Raw genomic sequence first — 18,339 nt, 5'->3', positions numbered from 1 at the left:
GAATTTCTCTACTAACTTATAATTGGGCTATTTCCATTCTGGTTTTAGGCTATTTGTATATTTGGGCAAGTAGCTACATAAATAAATCTGGTTTTTATTTTAGCAATGATTGGAGAGAAGGCTGACCCAAGAAGAAGGTCTAAAATATTCATTACAAAAGAACTGCAAAGAATCTCTAAGTCACCCAGTGAAAATTACAGTGTAGGTCTTTTAAACAACAATATCTACACTTGGGAGATTCTTATAATAGGCCCACGAGACACAATATACGAAAATGCTCTGCTTAAAGCACTTATGGTATTCCCAGAGACATATCCAGAAGATCCTCCCACATTTAAATTTCTATCGGAAATATGGCACCCAAACATAGATGTCGATGGAAATGTATGCATATCCATCCTGCACAAGTCGGGCGATGATGAGTATGGGTATGAGGATGCGTCAGAGCGGTGGATGCCTGTTAGAGATATAAATTCGATTCTTCTCTCTATTATTCTGCTGCTTGTAGAACCAAACTCAGAAAGCCCTGCAAATATTGAAGCAGCGCAGGAATACATTTCAAGAAGAGCAGATTATAATAAAAAGGTAGAAAGACTTGTTCAAAAAACAATAGAATAAAAACTATTTATCCAACGTATGATGAAAACTCCACTGTTTAGAGTCAAGTGGGCAGATATTTTTTGATTTAAGCCACTGAGATATGCAGTGCATGTGGAAGGCGTGGTTGCACACCCCCCAAGCCACTTTGCACTCCATGGACTTTTCTTCTGTCTGGCATTCAATGCACGTGTCCATAATGTGGTTTCTGCAAATTGCGCATTTGTCTACTATTATGTCAAGTGACCACAAAGCTACCATTTTTGCCTTTGTCAGCCGAATCTTCGGAGTGTCCATAAGTAATAAATAAATAGAAAATATATTTATTTACTTTCTGCGGTTAAAACCAAGAATAACTTTATTTTTTGGAGAATTATGAGTCCTCTTCATCGTCAGATCCAGATTTCTTTGCAGGCTGGGTGACGATTACAACACCGCCGTTTGTGTGGTAGGAGACAGAATCACCCAGCACTTCAGCGCCTTCTGCTGTTTGTAGAATTACTGGTGATGCATGTACTTGTACGCCGGAAAGCGCTTTTGGTCGGCCGGGTACTCCTGCAGTATCTATTTTATTTCCTACGCGAATATTACACTCTGTGGGCTTTCCTGACCTATCCAGTGCGATTAAGTACTTGGGGGTTATTCCTGCTCCTACAAGCATAAGGACAAAGTAGTACCTGTCAAGGATTCCAATGCCGCCATCAAGTGCACTCAGCATAAATCCCATGAGACATCCAACAGACTTGCCTGAAATTACAGAGTCGTTGAACAGAGAGAGTTTGTGCATGCCCTTGCCCAGCCGCAGAAGACCCTGTGATATTTTGAGTGCGCTGCCAGACGCGCCCTTTCCACAGAAGCTGCTCATTTCATCGAGGGCGGTCTTCACACGGGAATTATTTGTTCCTGCCGAGACCAGCCCCAGGCCAATGATTGAGGAGAGAACAACTGAAGAGTTTGTGCTATGCATGCACCGCCTGAGAATGTCAATGACTTCTGTCTTTCCTGTGGACAGATATAACAGACTGTACGCCATTGGGATTGCCATTTGGACCTTATATGTATCCAGAAGCATAGACCCTTCAAGAATGTGCCCTGCCATCTGCACCAAAGTGTCATCACCAAGTGAAATTAATGCCACGCCCAGGATACCAAACACTTCTCTGTAGTCGTTTTCATTGTTTGTCTGCTCATTGAGAGCCTCCTTCAGTATGTCGTAGATGGCTTGGGTATTTCCTGTTCCGATGCATGCCATGGCTTGCATAAGAATGGAGAGAGATGCACCATAGTCATCCAAGACCTCGCAGGACTCAAGCACTGCGCCTACTTTGTCGCCTGCTTCAAAGAACAGCAGGGAAATACCTAGAAGAGCAAATTTAATTATGGGAGAAATGCTTGGAGCCTCACCACATATTCTGCTAGCCAGTATCTTCACCAGATCCGTGTATATGTCTATATTATAACTGCCGCAGAATATATTTCCTATCGCATACATTGCAAAAAGAACAACTTCCAGAGTATCATCGTATAATAAAGAGTGCAGTGTGTCATAAATGTCCATGTCATGAGTGCCGGAGTACTTCATGGCCAAACTAATAAGAAGAACAATCCTTTGTGTAACAGATTTTGTATCCAAACCCTCGGTAACAGCCGCCAGCACCGTGTCATTGTAGTCATAGACCTTGCACGTTGCTGTTGCAAGAGCCAAAATGCTTGATACCTTTAAATATCCGTCTTCAGAGAAAATATGCTCCTCTAGCTCATTTAGTGCCTTGTTCTGGTCCCAGAGGTACAGAAGCCCCTTTGAGCACTGCGTGGTTATTTTGTATGTCTTTTTGTTCTCTGGCTCTGCAAGTGTTTCAGCAGAGAATGATGCCTTCGAAAGAGCATCTGAGAATGACCCAAAATCACCAACTATTTCTTTGTTAAGCTCTAGCCTTTCACTTACATATTTGTTTAGGTCTGCCATGTACGCATTGCTTGTGATATGCTCTGGAGAAAATCCATTCGGGAATTTCTCTTTTGAAACAGTCTGTGTAAATGCATTCCACCTGCTCTTTGGCACTTTGCTCCACATCTCGTGCTTGCCCATGATGTAAAAGATCTTTATTTGATCCACTTTGCTGAAACCAACAGTCTCATCAAGTAGCTGTTCATACTTCTTCTCTCTTATCATAAACACAGCATACTCCTCTAATTTCTTGCTTTTCTTAAGCACCTCTAAAAAGGTCTCTGTCACTCGCTCGTTTCTTATAAAGTACATAAGGGCCTGCATATACCGTATGATCCTTTCCTGGTTGTCCCTATCAATGTGCTCTAAAAGCATTTCTATTCGATCGATGTCTAGCAGGAAATCTATACACTCACACTCACAGTTGAACTTAAACATGCACTCTACCACCTCAGCAATTACTGCCTCCAGCGGCCCTTCCATCTCAGGAGTCAGCTCAAGCGCATCTTCTTTCTCTGGGTGCTTGCTCTCTTCCACATCTCCTGCCTCTGCCTCTGCATCCTTGCTCTCTGAAACAGAAAGGTTCTTCGACAGTGACATGCCCCTTTTCTCCTCCGCCGACATTATAGTGCACTTAAGCCCCTTATTCTGGCAGTGGCACTCTTTTTTAGTGTGCATGTGATTCCTTAGAGTTTTTATTATGTCGATAGCCAGCTTCTTTGCATAGTGGTGCCCCCATATGTCCATAGATGTAGCACCTCCCTCCAGCCTATACTGCAAACTTTCTGCCGTGGTAAGCGTCGCTGATATAACCGAAAGTATGTCCGCCATTAGCTTTCTATTCTCTCCAGTGAGTGTTGCCAGTTTATTTTGAAGAACATCTTTCTGTGAAACTAAATATAAAAGAATCTGTGGTATAGTTGATGCCACAGAGGCGGATGACCGCATTTTTTGCACTAGCATACTAAGGGCAGAATGGGTAATCCCCGGGTCTGCATTGTTTAGGCTGTCTAGTATTACATGAATCTCTTCTGTTTTGCTGTCCATAAATAAAGAAATAAATTATTCAATATAAATATTGATTTTAATTACCATTTCAAACATGCGATGCCTTCCATTATTTCTGTATATTTTACTAAGCATCGCCTTTCTATTTCTGCCATTTATCTTTCTTTTACTTATTCCATAATTAGATAGGAATTACCTCAAGATAGTCATTTTCTTCCTCTTCAAAAATAATATCAAGCTCATCTGGAATATAATCTGTTTCTACTGCCAGACTGTTGCTTCTTCCCTTTAACACGCCCATTTCTACCATTTTCTCCACCAAAAACTGGAACTCTTTAAAGGTTGGCAGAGGGAACTGCTTCAGGGAGAGAGTTGCCCGGAAGTCAACATACAGACTGTCTGGAAAGGAGTATCCCTTCCTTGCAACAATCCCTAGGAGAATCTTCTGGTACTCAGAAAGTGACCGGATAAAACTGCTCTGCATTGAATGGTAGACGTATTTTATTGCCCTGTCCATGTCTTCCATCTCTATTTTCTTAATATCATTTCTAAGCGCATGTGCCATTGCGTGCTTTTGTATTTGCAGTGCTTTTCTTATATCCCCATTTAGCGTGCATATCTTATTTGCACAGTACTCCAAGGCCTCATCTGTAAATTCATACTCTGGATGCATTTCCTTAAGTATCCCCACTACTTGCGATCTCTTATACAGCGCAAAGTTGAGCCTGTTCCACCCTAGACGACTTCTTACCTTTCCCGTCAGCTTGTTATCTGGAAGATTAAACGTATTTGAAATAGCAATAATGTATAAATTCTTGCAAAGAGACGGCAACTCCAGCAGCCCATACAAAATGTGCTGATTTTTTGTTATAAGCATGTCCACCTCATCTGCCAGTATTATTGTGTACGGCTGATATTTAAGTGTCTCTTCTAGCATTCTTGCTGATGACTGTGTTACAGAAGGAGTAATTATCTGGTGAATCGCAAGAAAAACATCTGAAGGAAGAATAAGAGACCCACAGTTAACACTCGCAATAGTGACAGCTGGATAGTTTTCTTTAACTATCTCAAGAACACTATTACACGTTAGGGTCTTACCACACCCTGGCATTCCACTCACGTACAGCACGCCATACTCCTTTTCCTCAATAGACTCTTTTAATAATTTGTAAATCGCAGTTGATTCATCTTCTCTTCCCAATGGCACTGCCCGCATAAAAAATGAAATAAAACTATTTGCTATAATAGGCGCATATTTATTTTCTCTATTTCTTATACAGCTTTCTTTTTTAGTGCGTCTTTTCTTATATTTATTGGCCATCTGCCGTGTGCATTTTAATTTTCTTTTTTTATATTTCCACAGATCCCTTCTTTATTCTTGTGTACAGCCTTCTGCTCTTTATTTATCTGATTTTACCAAATACGTCGTATACCGCTTGTGGTTGTATCTTCTTAATGACTCATCAAATGAAGCATTATTCAACCGAAAAAGACTTTCTAGCATTTGGCAAACGCACACACGTTCTGTCTTTTTCCAATATTTCTGTGAGAGATAGTATACAGTGTTAAATAGTCCTTCAATTACTACATTGCTGTTTTTAGATATTTTGTATATAAATGTGCAGTCACAGAATAATTCTGTCACTTTTTTAGTAGTTGCTTGAAGCTCCTTTTCTAGCAAAATAGAAAATATACTTGCCACCATACTGCATGATTCCTTTGAAACAACTTGCAGCGACTTAATACACCCCTCAATAATCATAACAGCAACAAAGCTGTTTAATGAGTCAAACTGCCTGCAGTGCTTAAGAAGAATTCTTAGTATTATGTCTGCTGTGGTGTATATGTATACTGCAGTTATGCCATACATAATTTCTTTTCTTATTTTTATATTCAATGGCTTAGTCAGCAGCGGTATATACACCTCAGCAATCTCTTCTGACTGTATGTCGCCTATCTGGTTGAGAAGATTTAGTATTAATTCTATGCCATAGTGCGGAATTTCATCCATGAGATATTCCATCAATATGTTTATTAGATGGCTTTTGTCTAACATCCTTCTTTCTACCAGAATAGATGCTATCTCAAAGTACATCTTTCTCTCTCTTGGGTCTGGTGAAAGTATTCCTTGCAGAATTACGCTTACTGCAGATGCGCTAAAATCGATTCTATCTGCGTTTTCTAGCACGTCTTCTAATGCTTCTTCTATTTGTGACCAATCCTCTAAATATGTTCCAGAATCTGTCTCTGCATCAAGAACCACAGTCAGTTTGGGAGGAATTCTTAAATTTAAGTCCATTTCCAGAGAGCGCTGCATAAAATAATTTTATTTTTTACTCCCTAACAAAATGTTGTTTGAGAAAGAAACCGTAGTTATTCTATCCAAAGGAAAGTATGCAGGATGCAAAGGAGTGATCGTTGATGGGATCAAGAAGGGCGAGCACTTGAATATGTTACTATTGTTGGCATGTGCAAGCTCCCAGCACCAGTAACCGAGAACATGACAGAGAGACAGAAAAAGAGAAGAGAATCTGTTAAGTGCTTTGTTAAAAAAATGAACATAAGACACTTAATGTCAACCAAATACAAGATGGAGAATGTCTTCGATAAAATGCAGCTTGCCGATATATCTGACATGTCTGAGAAGGTAGAATTATTAAGAGAAGTAGAGAAGCTATTCAAGGCAGCATACTCAAACAATGCTTCTCACTGGGTCTTTAAGAAACAAGTAGTTTAATTAGAAATAAAGAATTCTAGCGCAATATTCATATTTTATTTAAATTTACCAGTATTTATCATGCATTACACATTCACTTAGTGTACTTTCTGGGTATAATAAGTCTGCTATACCAGCATAATTTACTATTCATTGCTGGCACTGCATACAGAAGAATCCACTATAAGAAAATAAATTAGTAATTCTCTTCTTATACCCAGAGAAAAAAAGAAATTTAGATGATGATATTTTAGTGAATATTTATTTCTTATAGTGGATTCTTCTGTATGCAGTAGTAGATAACAGAGTATTTATGCAGTGCATTATATCTATTAAGTACAATTCACTAGAAATAGCTGTTATATTAATATACTCTGAGTATCATCAGAAGACACAACAGAGTACTGCGATGCTTGATTTTTGGATGTAATTAGAATATAAATGGTTCTGTGCAGCCATAAAATTGTATAATTGTTTACATCTTCTGAATGTGTTAATTGATTGTTTATTATAGTAAAATACATCTCTTGTAATATATCTTCTGTGGTATTTATATGATTGCTGGGTATATCCGGTACGTGCAAAAATAAATATTTGTAATGGACTGTTCAGACACTAGAAGAAGATGCAAAGAAGAATTCACAAAAGTATTTAGCCAGCAGATGGAGGGCACTGATTCAGAAAGAGCAAGCACGCTGGGTGACTTACTGGAAGAGGAAATCCACCGAACCACAAGCACAAGAGCAGAATACGGCATGCTGTTCAGAACAAAGTATTTAAATTTAAAAGATGCATCGCATAAGTGGCTGTGCACTTCTGTTTATAACGGGGTGCTGGCAATAGAAAAGTTTATAGCCATGACAGGAGATGAGATGAGAAGTAAAGAATTAAAGGAGTTAGAGGCCAAAATCTTCCAAAGAGCACTTCTTGACACAACAATTGCCCAGCAAGAGGCGGAGACAGACATTTTCTTCTGCACTAAGTGCAAGCAAAGAAAGTGCACATACAGGCAGCTGCAGACTAGAAGTGCTGATGAACCAATGACAACGTACGTTCACTGTGTTGTCTGTAAGAATAACTGGAAATTCTGTTAGTAATAATAAAGAACTATAAATAGAAAGAGAAAAATTTAAATTACTTCTCATGGCAATTGCTTTGATCAAGTGTAGTATCTATTCAGTGGGGTAGAACCCATTTTTGTTATTGGCGGACCTACGGCTTGCCTAGTCGTCTGTCATTAAGTTTAATTACTTCATAATGAACATAAAAACAACACGAATTTAATTTTTTCTATGGTACTGGAACCCACTCCGCGAGTGTACGTCAACAACGCACTGAAGAGAGGCAAGGCATACTATGAGTATGCAGACTATACTATTGAGTACGGGGATATTGAGAGGTATAAAATAACAGATTTTCTAGGCAGAGGAAAATATTCTCAAGTATTCAAAGGGAGGGAGGAAAGGCCTAATTCGTCAAAGTACAGAGAATGTGTAATAAAAGTACTGAGGCCTATTAGAGAGAAAAAAATCAATAGAGAAATAAAAATACTGAAATCTCTTGTGAACATAGAGAATGTCATACACCTGCTAGACGTAGTTAAAGACAGCGAAACAAACACAAGATCGCTAATATTCCCATATGAGGACCATACAGAAGCCAGAGCTCTTTTTAAAATATTCACACACGATGATATAGTATACTATATGCATAAACTTCTGAGCACTCTTGATGAAATACATGCAATGGGAATATTCCACCGCGACTTAAAGCCGCAGAATATTATTATAAACCATAAAACACGTGTACTGAAAATCATTGACTGGGGGCTGGCTGAGTACTATTTGCCAAACACAGAGTATGCCACCCGGGTGGCAAGTCTGCACTTTAAAGCGCCTGAGCTACTTCTGGGGTACAGGTACTATGACTACTCTCTGGACATTTGGTCTGCAGGGTGCATCCTTGGTGAGATGATTTTCAATCGGGCACCGCTATTTAACGGCAACTCAAACGAAGACCAACTAGAAAAAATCATCCGAGTGTGCGGAGTAAACCAGCTAAAATCCTACATGGAGAAGTATAAGCTAACACACCCAGCAAACCAGCTAGAAAAAATATACTCGGTATGCCCATCTGAGAACTCGTGGGCGTCTGTTCAAGCGGCAGACATCCGAGTTTCAAAGAAGTCTCACCAAAGGGATGGGCTTATAGCCCTGCTAAAGGATATGCTTATGGTTGACCATCGGAGAAGGCCAAGCGCAAAGGGGGCCCTTGACTATGAAGTGTTTAGCTGTTTTAGTAATAGAAATGAGTAAATTCCGGTTAGAATCTATAATTAGAGACACAGATTTAATTTTTAACTTTTGGATTTATGCAAAAAGTAGACAATTCTTTTTTATTTATATGAAGAGTGACGAGAGAGAGTGGACCTCATTTCTTAATGCAAGGCGGGGGTTGTTTGTGTCCGGGGTTTCCGGCATATTTACGTCCAGTGAAGAGGACAAGGCTCTTAAGGTTGAATTTGAGGCCACTGTACGAATGCATCCAACACACCTTCCGTTAGGATTTGATGTAGAGGCACTAAAAACAGAAAGGCACAGATTGCAAAGCATAAGAAAAGGGATGGCAATTAAAAGAATAGTCCGTGAGTATGCGGATAGGAATGGAATTCCGTATGAGGAGATTGAGAAGGACCCAAAGGCGTATTTAGAAGGCCGGAGGGAAGAAAGTGATGCATTCACTACGCTTCTGAATATAAAGAAGATTGGTCTATACCATGAGCAGACTGTTCTCAGAAGAAATGTATACAAAGGAATCAAGGAGATTATTTCTCCAGAGATTCTGAAGTCATCTAAAGTGTCGCTAGCGCACAAGCAAGAGAATTTATACGATCTGCGGGTGCTTTCTGAGCTAGAGACGCGGCATATTGCTGCAGGAGAGGCAAAGAAGGTGGCGTGGTGGCTGTCTATGCTGAAAAACATTAAGCAGGTTGCTTTGAAGTCTGTGCAGTCTCTAAAGGACCAGGTTGCCAATCAGCAGAGAATATTCATTGCTGTGAATGCAATACATGAAAAGCACAGGAAAGAAGAGGAGAAGTCTAAGAGGAAGGCAGAAAAGGCAAGAATACAGGCGCTGAAGTCAAATGACGAGCAGGAGTACTTGAAGCTGCTGCGGCAGGAGAAAAACACCCGGCTGACCCACATTCTGCAAAAGACAGATGAATACATTGATGTTCTCAAGAAAAGAATAAAGCTGCAGCAGGGCTCAACAGACAGCAAGTCTCTAGAGGAGGAGCCAATGGACTACTTTGAGGCTGCGCATTCTTCAAAGGAGCTAATCAAGGAGCAGCCCAGGTCGGTGTCTTATGGTCTTCTTAGAGAGTATCAGCTAAAGGGTGTAGAGTGGATGGTCAGTCTGTACAACAACAAGCTTAATGGAATACTTGCTGATGAAATGGGATTGGGTAAAACAGTGCAGGCAATTGTGTTTATCTGCTATATTTTGGAGAAGAAGCAGGAGACAGATCCGTTTTTGGTGGTTGTTCCTTTGTCTACTTTTTCTAACTGGCAGTCAGAGTTCAGCAGATGGGCGCCTTCAATTAGGGTTCTTCCGTATAAAGGTGATCCTGGGCATAGAAAAGACCTTAAAAAAGAAACAACCGAGGGGAAGTATGACGTGCTGCTGACTACTTTTGAATATGTAATTAAAGATAAGAATTTCCTGTCGAAAACCTCTTGGCTGTACACAATAGTAGATGAAGGGCACCGAATGAAAAACAGCGGGTCAAGGCTTTGTGTGGTAATGAACACCTATTATAAATCTAAATACAGGCTGCTTCTTACCGGAACTCCATTGCAGAACAGTCTTCCTGAGCTATGGTCACTTCTTAACTTTGTGCTCCCCAAGATATTCTGCAGCGGCGGAAGCTTTGACGAGTGGTTCAATGCGCCTCTTATGCACGTTGGAGAGAAGATAGAGCTGAATGAAGAAGAGGAGCTTCTTATTATTAAGCGGCTGCATAAAGTTCTAAGGCCTTTCTTATTAAGAAGGCTCAAAAAAGACGTGGAAGCTGGGCTGCCTGATAAAGTAGAAACAATTATTAAGTGTGGTATGTCACAGCTTCAAAAGTCTCTTTACAATGAAGTTAGAAGCACAACTCTGAAAAAGAATGACTCTGTCAAGAAGCTTAACAATACTATTATGCAGCTGAGAAAGATATGTAACCACCCCTTTGTCTTTGATACTGTAGAAGAGTTTGTAAACCCTCTTAAGATCAACAATGAGCTTCTCTATAAGGTAAGTGGTAAGTTTGAGCTGCTCAGAAGAATGCTGTACAAGCTCCGGGCAACTGGGCACAAGGTGCTGATGTTCTTCCAGATGACACAAATAATGACAATTATGGAGGACATGTTGGTTATGGAAGGGTTTAAATACCTAAGGCTTGATGGTGCTGTGAAGAGTGAAGAGCGTGCGTCCTTGATCTCTTCATTCAATGACCCCACCTCTGGGTATCCGGTCTTTCTTTTGAGCACCCGTGCAGGTGGTCTTGGTTTGAACCTGCAGATTGCAGACACTGTGATTATTTTTGATAGCGACTGGAATCCGCACGCTGACCAGCAGGCACAGGACAGAGCGCATAGGATAGGGCAGACCAAGGAGGTTCGTATTTACAGGCTTATTACTGCGGACACTGTTGAAGAGTATATTCTTGAAAAGGCGAACCACAAGCTGCACGTGGATGAGAAGATCATCCAGGCCGGGCGGTTTGACAACAGGACTACCCATGAGGAGAGAGAGGCGCTTCTCAGAAATATTTTTGAAGAGAATGTGGAGGGAGATGCCGCATGCGTTGTTTCAACTGACCAGGAACTGAACAAAATACTTGCAAGAAGTGAGGCAGAAATGGTTGAGTTTAAGAAAATAGACGAGTCAAACATTCTTGGTCCGTTTGATCTGTACTCTGGGCCTGCCCCACAGCTAATTGCAAGCGAAAAAGAAGCAGCAGAGGAGGAGTACACAGGAAAGAGAAAGACTTCAATGCGCTCTTCAAAGGCCTACAAGAGAAGCAGCATAGTCCCTACGTGCACTAACATTCTTAACAGTTTGGTCAAAAGTACTGTAAATGGAAGAAAACGGATTGAGCTGTTCTTGGAGTTGCCAGACCCAGATATATACCCAGACTACTACCAAATAATACAGTACCCAATATCTGTCTCTGAAATTCGGGAGAACATAGAGTCGTATGAATCAATGGATGAGTTTGAAGCAGATGTAAAAAGAATGTTTAAGAATGCAATGATTTATAACGCAGAGAACAGCATGGTCTATCAAGATGCAGAGTACCTTCTACACGTCTTTGAGACCCTTGTCGATGAACCATAAGCAATAAAAATCAAATTATACAGATGCCTATGTGTTTAAATGAATAATTTGTCCAATACTGCCCCTGCATACCCCATGCTTTTTATATTTACCGCCATTATACATTTGTCATAAGAAATAAATAATTTTTTGGCGCCTTGGTACGATATGTGCACACAAAGCAGTAATAATCCCAGCTCATTTGATGGTAAACCGCCAGCCACTGGAATCTCTTTTTATGATATAAAGGAGCGGGGCGGTTCTTCTTATTTCTTTAAGAAATCTCCCCCTAAATTAGAAATTGACTATGATTTGCAATTTAAAATGTTTAAGATGTGCATTTCAGAAGATAATATACAGAATGTATGTAGTAGAATAAACCAGCTTTATTTAGAAAAAAATAGTATGAATAATATGAAGAAAGAATTTCCTATAAAAAAAGAGTTTTGCTTGGTTTCTGTGTCTGTTGAGGAGATGCAGGTGTTTTTTGCAATTGTGCATCTTATTAGTTTACATGTACTTCCAAATATTTCTGATTATTGGTCAGATGATCCGTCCATCTGCAATCCAACCATAAAGCAAAACATGGCATACAATCGATTTCTGGATATTTTCATGTGCGTACAGCGCATTAATCACCCAACAACTGAAATCGCTCTTGATGCTACTACAGATAAGGATCTAGATACATTTGAAATAATAAATACTCTTTCTAGGAATACATATGCAACAAATCAAAATAGATTCAATCGGCGAAGTACGTCCTCCTATCCATATAATACTTCTATTTCAGCCATAAATAATCTGAAATTCCGGGATCCAGTTTCAGCAGAACAGGTCTTTGATACTATGCATACCGGCCCCGGCACATTGCATGAGCCATCAGATGGTTTAATCGTGTCTGCGGGTGATGTTCAGTTCTCAGCAGATATAGGCAGTGATGAAAGTGATTCAAACTAGTTCAGTGTGTCGTTTTACTGCTTCTGTGTTTAATCTAACTTCATTTCTGGTTTGAATTAAAATAAAATATGTACTCATTATTTAAATTAAATCATTATGTGAAGGGTTTATAAATATAAAATTTATAATTATTTTGAATGAAATTTGGTGCAATGCAATACAAACCTGAAATGCATACAGATTAGTTATTACAAAAGCCAGTCAAATACTCAAATATGCCCTGGTTTTTATAGATCTAGAAACTACATGATTTTATGTTCTATCAATAATTATACAATTTTATACCGCTTTTCTGTTTATTTTTCTTATATAGATTATTAAATGGGTTTATATACACTTTAGAGTCATTTCTGAACTTATTTTGTATTCTAGCCGATCCTGTCTATATTTTAGTTATTGCAGTATTTATGTGGTAAAATATATTTTTGTATTTTTCATATTATGAGCTTACCACCGTCAATTAGCAAAAAGCTAAGAGCATGTCTAGGATGCTCACTAATTATGACGCAGGCACAGTTTAAAGAAGAAGGATGTGGCAACTGTGTGGCACTAGGCATGAAAAACAGCACGGACAATGTTTTAGACTGCACAACAGATAGATTCACAGGAATGATTGGGATGCATAATGCAAAGTCGTCTTGGGTTGCCAAATGGCAGCATATGGACTCATTTATACCAGGGCTATATGCAATGACTATGGAGGGAGAATTACCAGAAAGTAAAATACTTGCATTAGAAAGGGCCGGACGTACATATCACCCAAGAAACAAATCCTTTATTGTATAGATATTATTATAAGAGCAGTACTTTAGATAATATTTAACACCGTGCACTATTTTATTTAGTACATTGTACAGTAGACAGCGACAATATTTTAATGAAAACGCGAATAGCCTGAAAGAACCAGAAATTAATGGATAAGAATTAATTTCAGGCGTATTTTGAGGTTTAAAAGTATTAACAGGCTGTCACACGATGATTGCTCATCTAGCATACTTAGAATCCAGTATTAACAGAATAAAAATGCATTTACATGTAAGTATAGACCAAATTACATAAAATTTTTATTAAACAAACTGCCACAGTTTAACAAAATACCGCGAAAGTGGTTAGATTAAGTATAAATCCATTTGCCTGAGTAAACACAGACAATGTAAGTTATTAGTAGTTAATCTTATTGGCCAATTGCAGGAGCTTCACCTGCACCACCAGAGCCTGCTGCACCTGCACCACCGTCACCACCAGAGCCTGCTGCATCAGCACTGCTGGCATTGCCTCCTGCCTCGCTTTCTGCTGGAGGTGCCGCGTCTTCTGCTGGAGGTGCCTCGCTTTCTGCTGGAGATGCCTCGCTTTCTGCTGGAGATGCCTCGCTTTCTGCTGGAGATGCCTCGTCTTCTGCTGGAGGTGCCTCATCATCTTTTGGAGGTGCCTCATCATCTTTTGGAGGTGCCTCGTTTTCTGCTGGAGGTGCCTCATCATCTTTTGGAGATGCCTCGTCTTCTGCTGGAGGTGCCTCATCATCTTTTGGAGGTGCCTCGTCTTCTGCTGGAGGTGCCTCATCATCTTTTGGCTTTTCTTTATCCTCAGGATCCTTCTCGAGTTCTTCTGGTTTTTCTTGGTTTTGGCCTTCTTCGCCGCCATCTTGACCTCCTTGATCTCCTTGACCATCTTGACCACCTTGATCTCCTTGGCCGCCTTCACCACCTTGACCTCCTTGATCTCCTTGGCCGCCTTCGCCTCCTTGACCACCTTGATCTCCTTGGCCGCCTTGACCGCCTTGATCTCCTTTGCCACTGCCTTGTTGGCCACCTTGACCACCGCCTTGTTGAGGATTACCTCCGCCACTTCCGCCACCGCTTCCTCCTTGTTGGCCGCCCTGACCACCTTGGCCTCCGCCTTGTTGAGAGCCCTCGCTTCCCATTATAATTCCTATAACTTGAGAACTACCGGGTTTTTTAAACCATTTATATATTTTATATATAACAAAGAGAATAATACCTATAACAAGTATAAAAAGAATAATCTTAATTATAGTTTTCAATATACCAGGTATTTCCATGCATTTTCACAAGAATGCCCATTATATAGATCAAAGAAATTATATACCAATTATAATCAAGCAAATATACAAATCAATATTCAGGAGAAATTCCGCATGCCAACTATCTCTATAAAATGATTTTATAGGGCCATCACCGGATCCAATAATATTTTAAAATCCCAACAGATATATGAAGAGCCAATAAATAAAAGACATTTTCCTATAGGCCACAAACCACAGCACATTTTACATGATATCTGTTATAATAAAAATAAATATAGAATGTTTTTAGTGTATACATATATCCAGAATTTAATTATAATTGTCTACTACTCGTAGAATGCATAGTTATACATTACTTGTTGTCATGCGTAGATATAAATAAACAATAATAGTAAATAATTCCTGATATGCTGAAATCCATATGCTTCCATATGCACTTCTGTTGGTTTCTTAAATGGGCCAATAAACTCTCATGTAGAACAGGAAGTACAGCGCACTGTGCATGTTAAAGATACCTTGATAGCCAATGAATTTTACTTAGTTATTCTTTCTTGAGAAGAGTGCTTATGCTGTTTCTAATCATTTTTAATTTTCGGGTTATGTGTTTATCAATCACAAGAAATTTGCCAAATTTCTTAGTTTCTAAATTTATTTTTTTTTACTTACACAGACACGGTGCATAAAATAGGATTTTCACTAAAAAAGAGCTCTAACAAGAAATTTCCATAATTTAGAACTACTTTAGCTGTATATTAATAGTGATTTATTAATTGATGGATATTAATTTAAATGCGGGTAAATTTCATGGTAAGAAGGAGGGAGACTTGATGTACTACTGCTAAATGCCCCTGATGAATTTTCTGAGAAAATATCACTATACGCAGGGGGCGCCATTTGTGCAGTTGTGGTTTCATTCTCCAATAAAGGTGCGCTTGGCACAGCATTGCCATGTACATTTCTTGGTATATCATTTACTGTGTGATTATGTGAATTGTCAGATGTATATCCGTGTGGGTTAATTGAAGAGTTTCTTGGTATATTGCTTTGTGTACTATTATGTGGATTGCTTGAAGCATCAAATAATGCAACTTTTGGTATATCTCTTTGCGCCGCAGTGGATTGGTTTGAATAATCATCTTGTGTTTGATCATGCGGGTTTTCCGCATTAGATTTGGATTTTATATTAATCTTTATAGCGGGGATTCGTTTAAACCTCTTGCCAGGTCTTGGAGTTAACCACCGAACACCAAATATACTTATTAATACACATAAGAAAAGTGCAAATGCTATTTTCTTCTTTGATACTGTTTTTTTCTTTGCTAATTCTCTGCTCATTAGAAATTTTTTGTCATTTACAACAAAAATAGCTTTAAAGTCACCCCTAAATCCAGCAAAAAATACCAACTACAATGATCATCCAATAAATCTATATTTGTATAGTTTTATATTACACTATGAAATACTTAAATAATATAATCGATCTACATCAGATATTTTATGAAACCCAACCAGATATACACTAAAATTGTCTTAATGAATAAGAGAAATAAAAGATTCTGCATATAACTAGACTTGCACTTAACTAAAAAGAGAGTTTCTTATTACCACTAATTACTCTAAATTATAAATTATAAAATTAGGAATTTTCTATTGTTTATGTAGTTTTAAGCCATGACAGTCTTTTATATTTTAATATCCTTTTCTGATTTTATATATTTATAGTTTAATTTATATAAATCCGAAACTATTTAATATTTTTTTTACTACTGAAATTATAAATATGGAAAATAACCAGATCAGATCAGAGCTTACTAATAAAGAAATAAGTAGAAACTTTGAAAATATTATAGAAAAGGTGGTTGATATGTACAGCCAGTTTGGTGAAGATGGAATTATTGCAGCATTGGAAACAATCTATTCCAAAGGAACTATTGCAATATTTACTGATGATAAAATTAGTAAAACAGAAGAACTTAAATCCATTATAAGAGAAAAATTAATTCAGTCTAACTTAAAACATTTACTAAACAACTCTAGTGACAAAAAGCCTACACAAGAAAAAAAACCAGATGAGGACATGACAGCTGCCTTAGAGGAGAAATTAAAAACTCTTAAAAATGAATTAAGTGAAGAAAATACAGTTGATACTGAGTTAATGAAGGATATTAATACAATATACAGCATATTTAAAAAAGAAAAAAAGGACTGGAATGAGTATATAACTAACTATGCACATATAATTCTTAGATCAATGAAGAAAGATAGTCTAATGGGAGGATTACAGAAAATAATTGCATGCTGTAGTGGATCTACTAAGAACGCCAAACAGGAGGATATTCTTATTAGTAACTATTCATTAGATAATCTCTATGTACAATCCAAGGACAAAACATATTTAATTGATGCTGGATTAGACTATTTAAACAGCAACACTGCTGAGTTGGTTAAAATGGCGAGTAGTTTTATTGATAGCACAGATATATTTGTGAATGAAAAGATTGACAAGAAGTACTCTACTCTAGTAAACAGCCCTTCTCTGAACATAGTAAAGTCTATGTGTAATAACAAAGCCTCCATTGAACTATGCCAGAAGGTAGTAATTGATCTGGCCAATTTAATAGAAAAATACTACATAAAACTTTACACAGAGCAGAGTAAAGACGCATTGGCAGGTCTTAATGATATGATCTCCTCTGCGGTATATAAAGATGAAAATTCAGTATTCTTTAAACTATTTAATAAGTTGAACATAGTATGCCCAAGAATCAACCACAATCTTTATATAGATCAATTAAACAAGCAAATCTCTAAGTATAAATCTGATATAAAGAACTGTGAGAACACCATTTCAGAATTAAAAAATAAAATGGCTCCCCAGCCCGAAGCATCTTCTGATTCAACATCTAAATCAGAAGACTCATCTGATGACAATCAGGAATTAATTATGAAGCAGCTTTTAGACGAGATTCAAGGATACCAAGCAAATATTGAAAATATTGAAAATTCTGAGTTTATCTTTTCAGAGTATAAAAACGAAGTGAACCAAGAATACCAAAATATTTTGAATGACCTTAACAAACTTACGCCAACTCAGATACAATATGTAAGAGAGAAAATATGTGGACTACTAAATCCTATCATGCCAATACGCCCTAAGACTGAAACTTTCATTAGTAAAATTCAGAATTACATAAAGCAGTGTAAGAGCATATATAAAAAAGTATCGCCTGTAATAGCACCAATATTAGCAGTAATTCTATTTATAGTGGGAGCTACATATGTAACCTTAAATTGGTCTGATGTATATGATGCAGCATCTATATAATACTAATAATTATTACAATGGCATATCCATTGCTTATATAATATTTAAGTATATTTTAACACATTCTAATATTAGTAGACAGAGTATATGACTATCTTCTGTTTATTAGAAAGAATTTCGAAATATAATAAAAATTTAATATAATCAGAAATTTCTATTAAAATATTCTTAAGAGTATTAATCAGTCTATCCTACATAATATATTCGACGAGTATACTAGCTGTGTATGCATTGTACGTGCTTATTAATGAACAAATATATTTTGTTGTTGATTTTAGATTATATCTCTTAATTGGTCTTTATACAGCTTCTTATGCATTTTCAGATTGAACTGCCTTATAATCCATTTTATCTTCTTATTTCTTTTGTCTATTTATACA

At 37.9% G+C, this 18,339-nt stretch overlaps 13 protein-coding genes across 13 annotated transcripts; 7 read left to right on the top strand and 6 right to left on the bottom strand.

Moving 5' to 3' along the window:
• Positions 1–103: 103 nt before the first annotated feature.
• NEPG_00248 (ubiquitin-protein ligase) lies at positions 104–618 on the top strand (the record flags this gene model as incomplete). The annotated part of the gene is made up of 1 exon (XM_013202626.1): positions 104–618. A coding segment is annotated over one exon (515 nt), but the record flags the coding sequence as incomplete, so codon positions are not given.
• Positions 619–621: 3 nt separating this feature from the next.
• Positions 622–934, bottom strand: NEPG_00249 (ring-box protein 1; the record flags this gene model as incomplete). Its single annotated transcript, XM_013202627.1, has 1 exon — positions 622–934. Exon 1 carries the CDS (start codon positions 892–894, stop codon positions 622–624), a length of 273 nt encoding a protein of 90 aa, XP_013058081.1. The 5' UTR covers positions 895–934.
• Positions 934–3,592, bottom strand: NEPG_00247 (uncharacterized protein; the record flags this gene model as incomplete). Its single annotated transcript, XM_013202625.1, has 1 exon — positions 934–3,592. One exon carries the CDS (start codon positions 3,590–3,592, stop codon positions 971–973), a length of 2,622 nt encoding a protein of 873 aa, XP_013058079.1. The 3' UTR covers positions 934–970.
• A 142-nt stretch (positions 3,593–3,734) lies between these two features.
• On the bottom strand, positions 3,735–4,874 carry NEPG_00246 (uncharacterized protein; the record flags this gene model as incomplete). Its single annotated transcript, XM_013202624.1, has 1 exon — positions 3,735–4,874. The coding sequence occupies one exon, from the start codon at positions 4,872–4,874 to the stop codon at positions 3,735–3,737; it is 1,140 nt and encodes a 379-aa protein (XP_013058078.1).
• Positions 4,875–4,952: 78 nt separating this feature from the next.
• Positions 4,953–5,870, bottom strand: NEPG_00245 (uncharacterized protein; the record flags this gene model as incomplete). Its single annotated transcript, XM_013202623.1, has 1 exon — positions 4,953–5,870. The coding sequence occupies one exon, from the start codon at positions 5,868–5,870 to the stop codon at positions 4,953–4,955; it is 918 nt and encodes a 305-aa protein (XP_013058077.1).
• Positions 5,871–5,914: 44 nt separating this feature from the next.
• NEPG_00244 (uncharacterized protein) lies at positions 5,915–6,312 on the top strand. The gene has a single exon (XM_013202622.1). It carries the CDS (start codon positions 6,021–6,023, stop codon positions 6,288–6,290), a length of 270 nt encoding a protein of 89 aa, XP_013058076.1. The 5' UTR covers positions 5,915–6,020; the 3' UTR covers positions 6,291–6,312.
• A 556-nt stretch (positions 6,313–6,868) lies between these two features.
• NEPG_00243 (transcription elongation factor A) lies at positions 6,869–7,375 on the top strand (the record flags this gene model as incomplete). The annotated part of the gene is made up of 1 exon (XM_013202621.1): positions 6,869–7,375. The coding sequence occupies one exon, from the start codon at positions 6,869–6,871 to the stop codon at positions 7,361–7,363; it is 495 nt and encodes a 164-aa protein (XP_013058075.1). The 3' UTR covers positions 7,364–7,375.
• Positions 7,376–7,561: 186 nt separating this feature from the next.
• On the top strand, positions 7,562–8,584 carry NEPG_00242 (CMGC/CK2 protein kinase; the record flags this gene model as incomplete). The annotated part of the gene is made up of 1 exon (XM_013202620.1): positions 7,562–8,584. One exon carries the CDS (start codon positions 7,562–7,564, stop codon positions 8,582–8,584), a length of 1,023 nt encoding a protein of 340 aa, XP_013058074.1.
• NEPG_00241 (uncharacterized protein) lies at positions 8,547–11,664 on the top strand (the record flags this gene model as incomplete). Its single annotated transcript, XM_013202619.1, has 1 exon — positions 8,547–11,664. The coding sequence occupies one exon, from the start codon at positions 8,547–8,549 to the stop codon at positions 11,649–11,651; it is 3,105 nt and encodes a 1,034-aa protein (XP_013058073.1). The 3' UTR covers positions 11,652–11,664.
• Positions 11,665–13,031: 1,367 nt separating this feature from the next.
• NEPG_00239 (uncharacterized protein) lies at positions 13,032–13,605 on the top strand (the record flags this gene model as incomplete). Its single annotated transcript, XM_013202618.1, has 1 exon — positions 13,032–13,605. The coding sequence occupies one exon, from the start codon at positions 13,032–13,034 to the stop codon at positions 13,374–13,376; it is 345 nt and encodes a 114-aa protein (XP_013058072.1). The 3' UTR covers positions 13,377–13,605.
• Positions 13,606–13,670: 65 nt separating this feature from the next.
• NEPG_00238 (uncharacterized protein) lies at positions 13,671–14,649 on the bottom strand (the record flags this gene model as incomplete). The annotated part of the gene is made up of 1 exon (XM_013202617.1): positions 13,671–14,649. The coding sequence occupies one exon, from the start codon at positions 14,647–14,649 to the stop codon at positions 13,765–13,767; it is 885 nt and encodes a 294-aa protein (XP_013058071.1). The 3' UTR covers positions 13,671–13,764.
• A 743-nt stretch (positions 14,650–15,392) lies between these two features.
• Positions 15,393–15,969, bottom strand: NEPG_00237 (uncharacterized protein; the record flags this gene model as incomplete). Its single annotated transcript, XM_013202616.1, has 1 exon — positions 15,393–15,969. The coding sequence occupies one exon, from the start codon at positions 15,967–15,969 to the stop codon at positions 15,415–15,417; it is 555 nt and encodes a 184-aa protein (XP_013058070.1). The 3' UTR covers positions 15,393–15,414.
• A 445-nt stretch (positions 15,970–16,414) lies between these two features.
• NEPG_00236 (uncharacterized protein) lies at positions 16,415–17,974 on the top strand (the record flags this gene model as incomplete). Its single annotated transcript, XM_013202615.1, has 1 exon — positions 16,415–17,974. One exon carries the CDS (start codon positions 16,415–16,417, stop codon positions 17,957–17,959), a length of 1,545 nt encoding a protein of 514 aa, XP_013058069.1. The 3' UTR covers positions 17,960–17,974.
• Positions 17,975–18,339: the final 365 nt, after the last annotated feature.

The sequence above is a fragment of the Nematocida parisii genome, assembly GCF_000250985.1.
Source record: "Nematocida parisii ERTm1 unplaced genomic scaffold supercont1.1, whole genome shotgun sequence".
Lineage (NCBI taxonomy): Eukaryota > Fungi > Microsporidia > Nematocida > Nematocida parisii.
This window is presented reverse-complemented; position numbering and strand designations above follow the sequence as displayed.

Coding starts and splice junctions, on each gene's coding strand:
- NEPG_00244 (XM_013202622.1), top strand. CDS start 6,021: ATGTGCAAGCTCCCAGCACCAGTAACCGAGAACATGACAGAGAGACAG.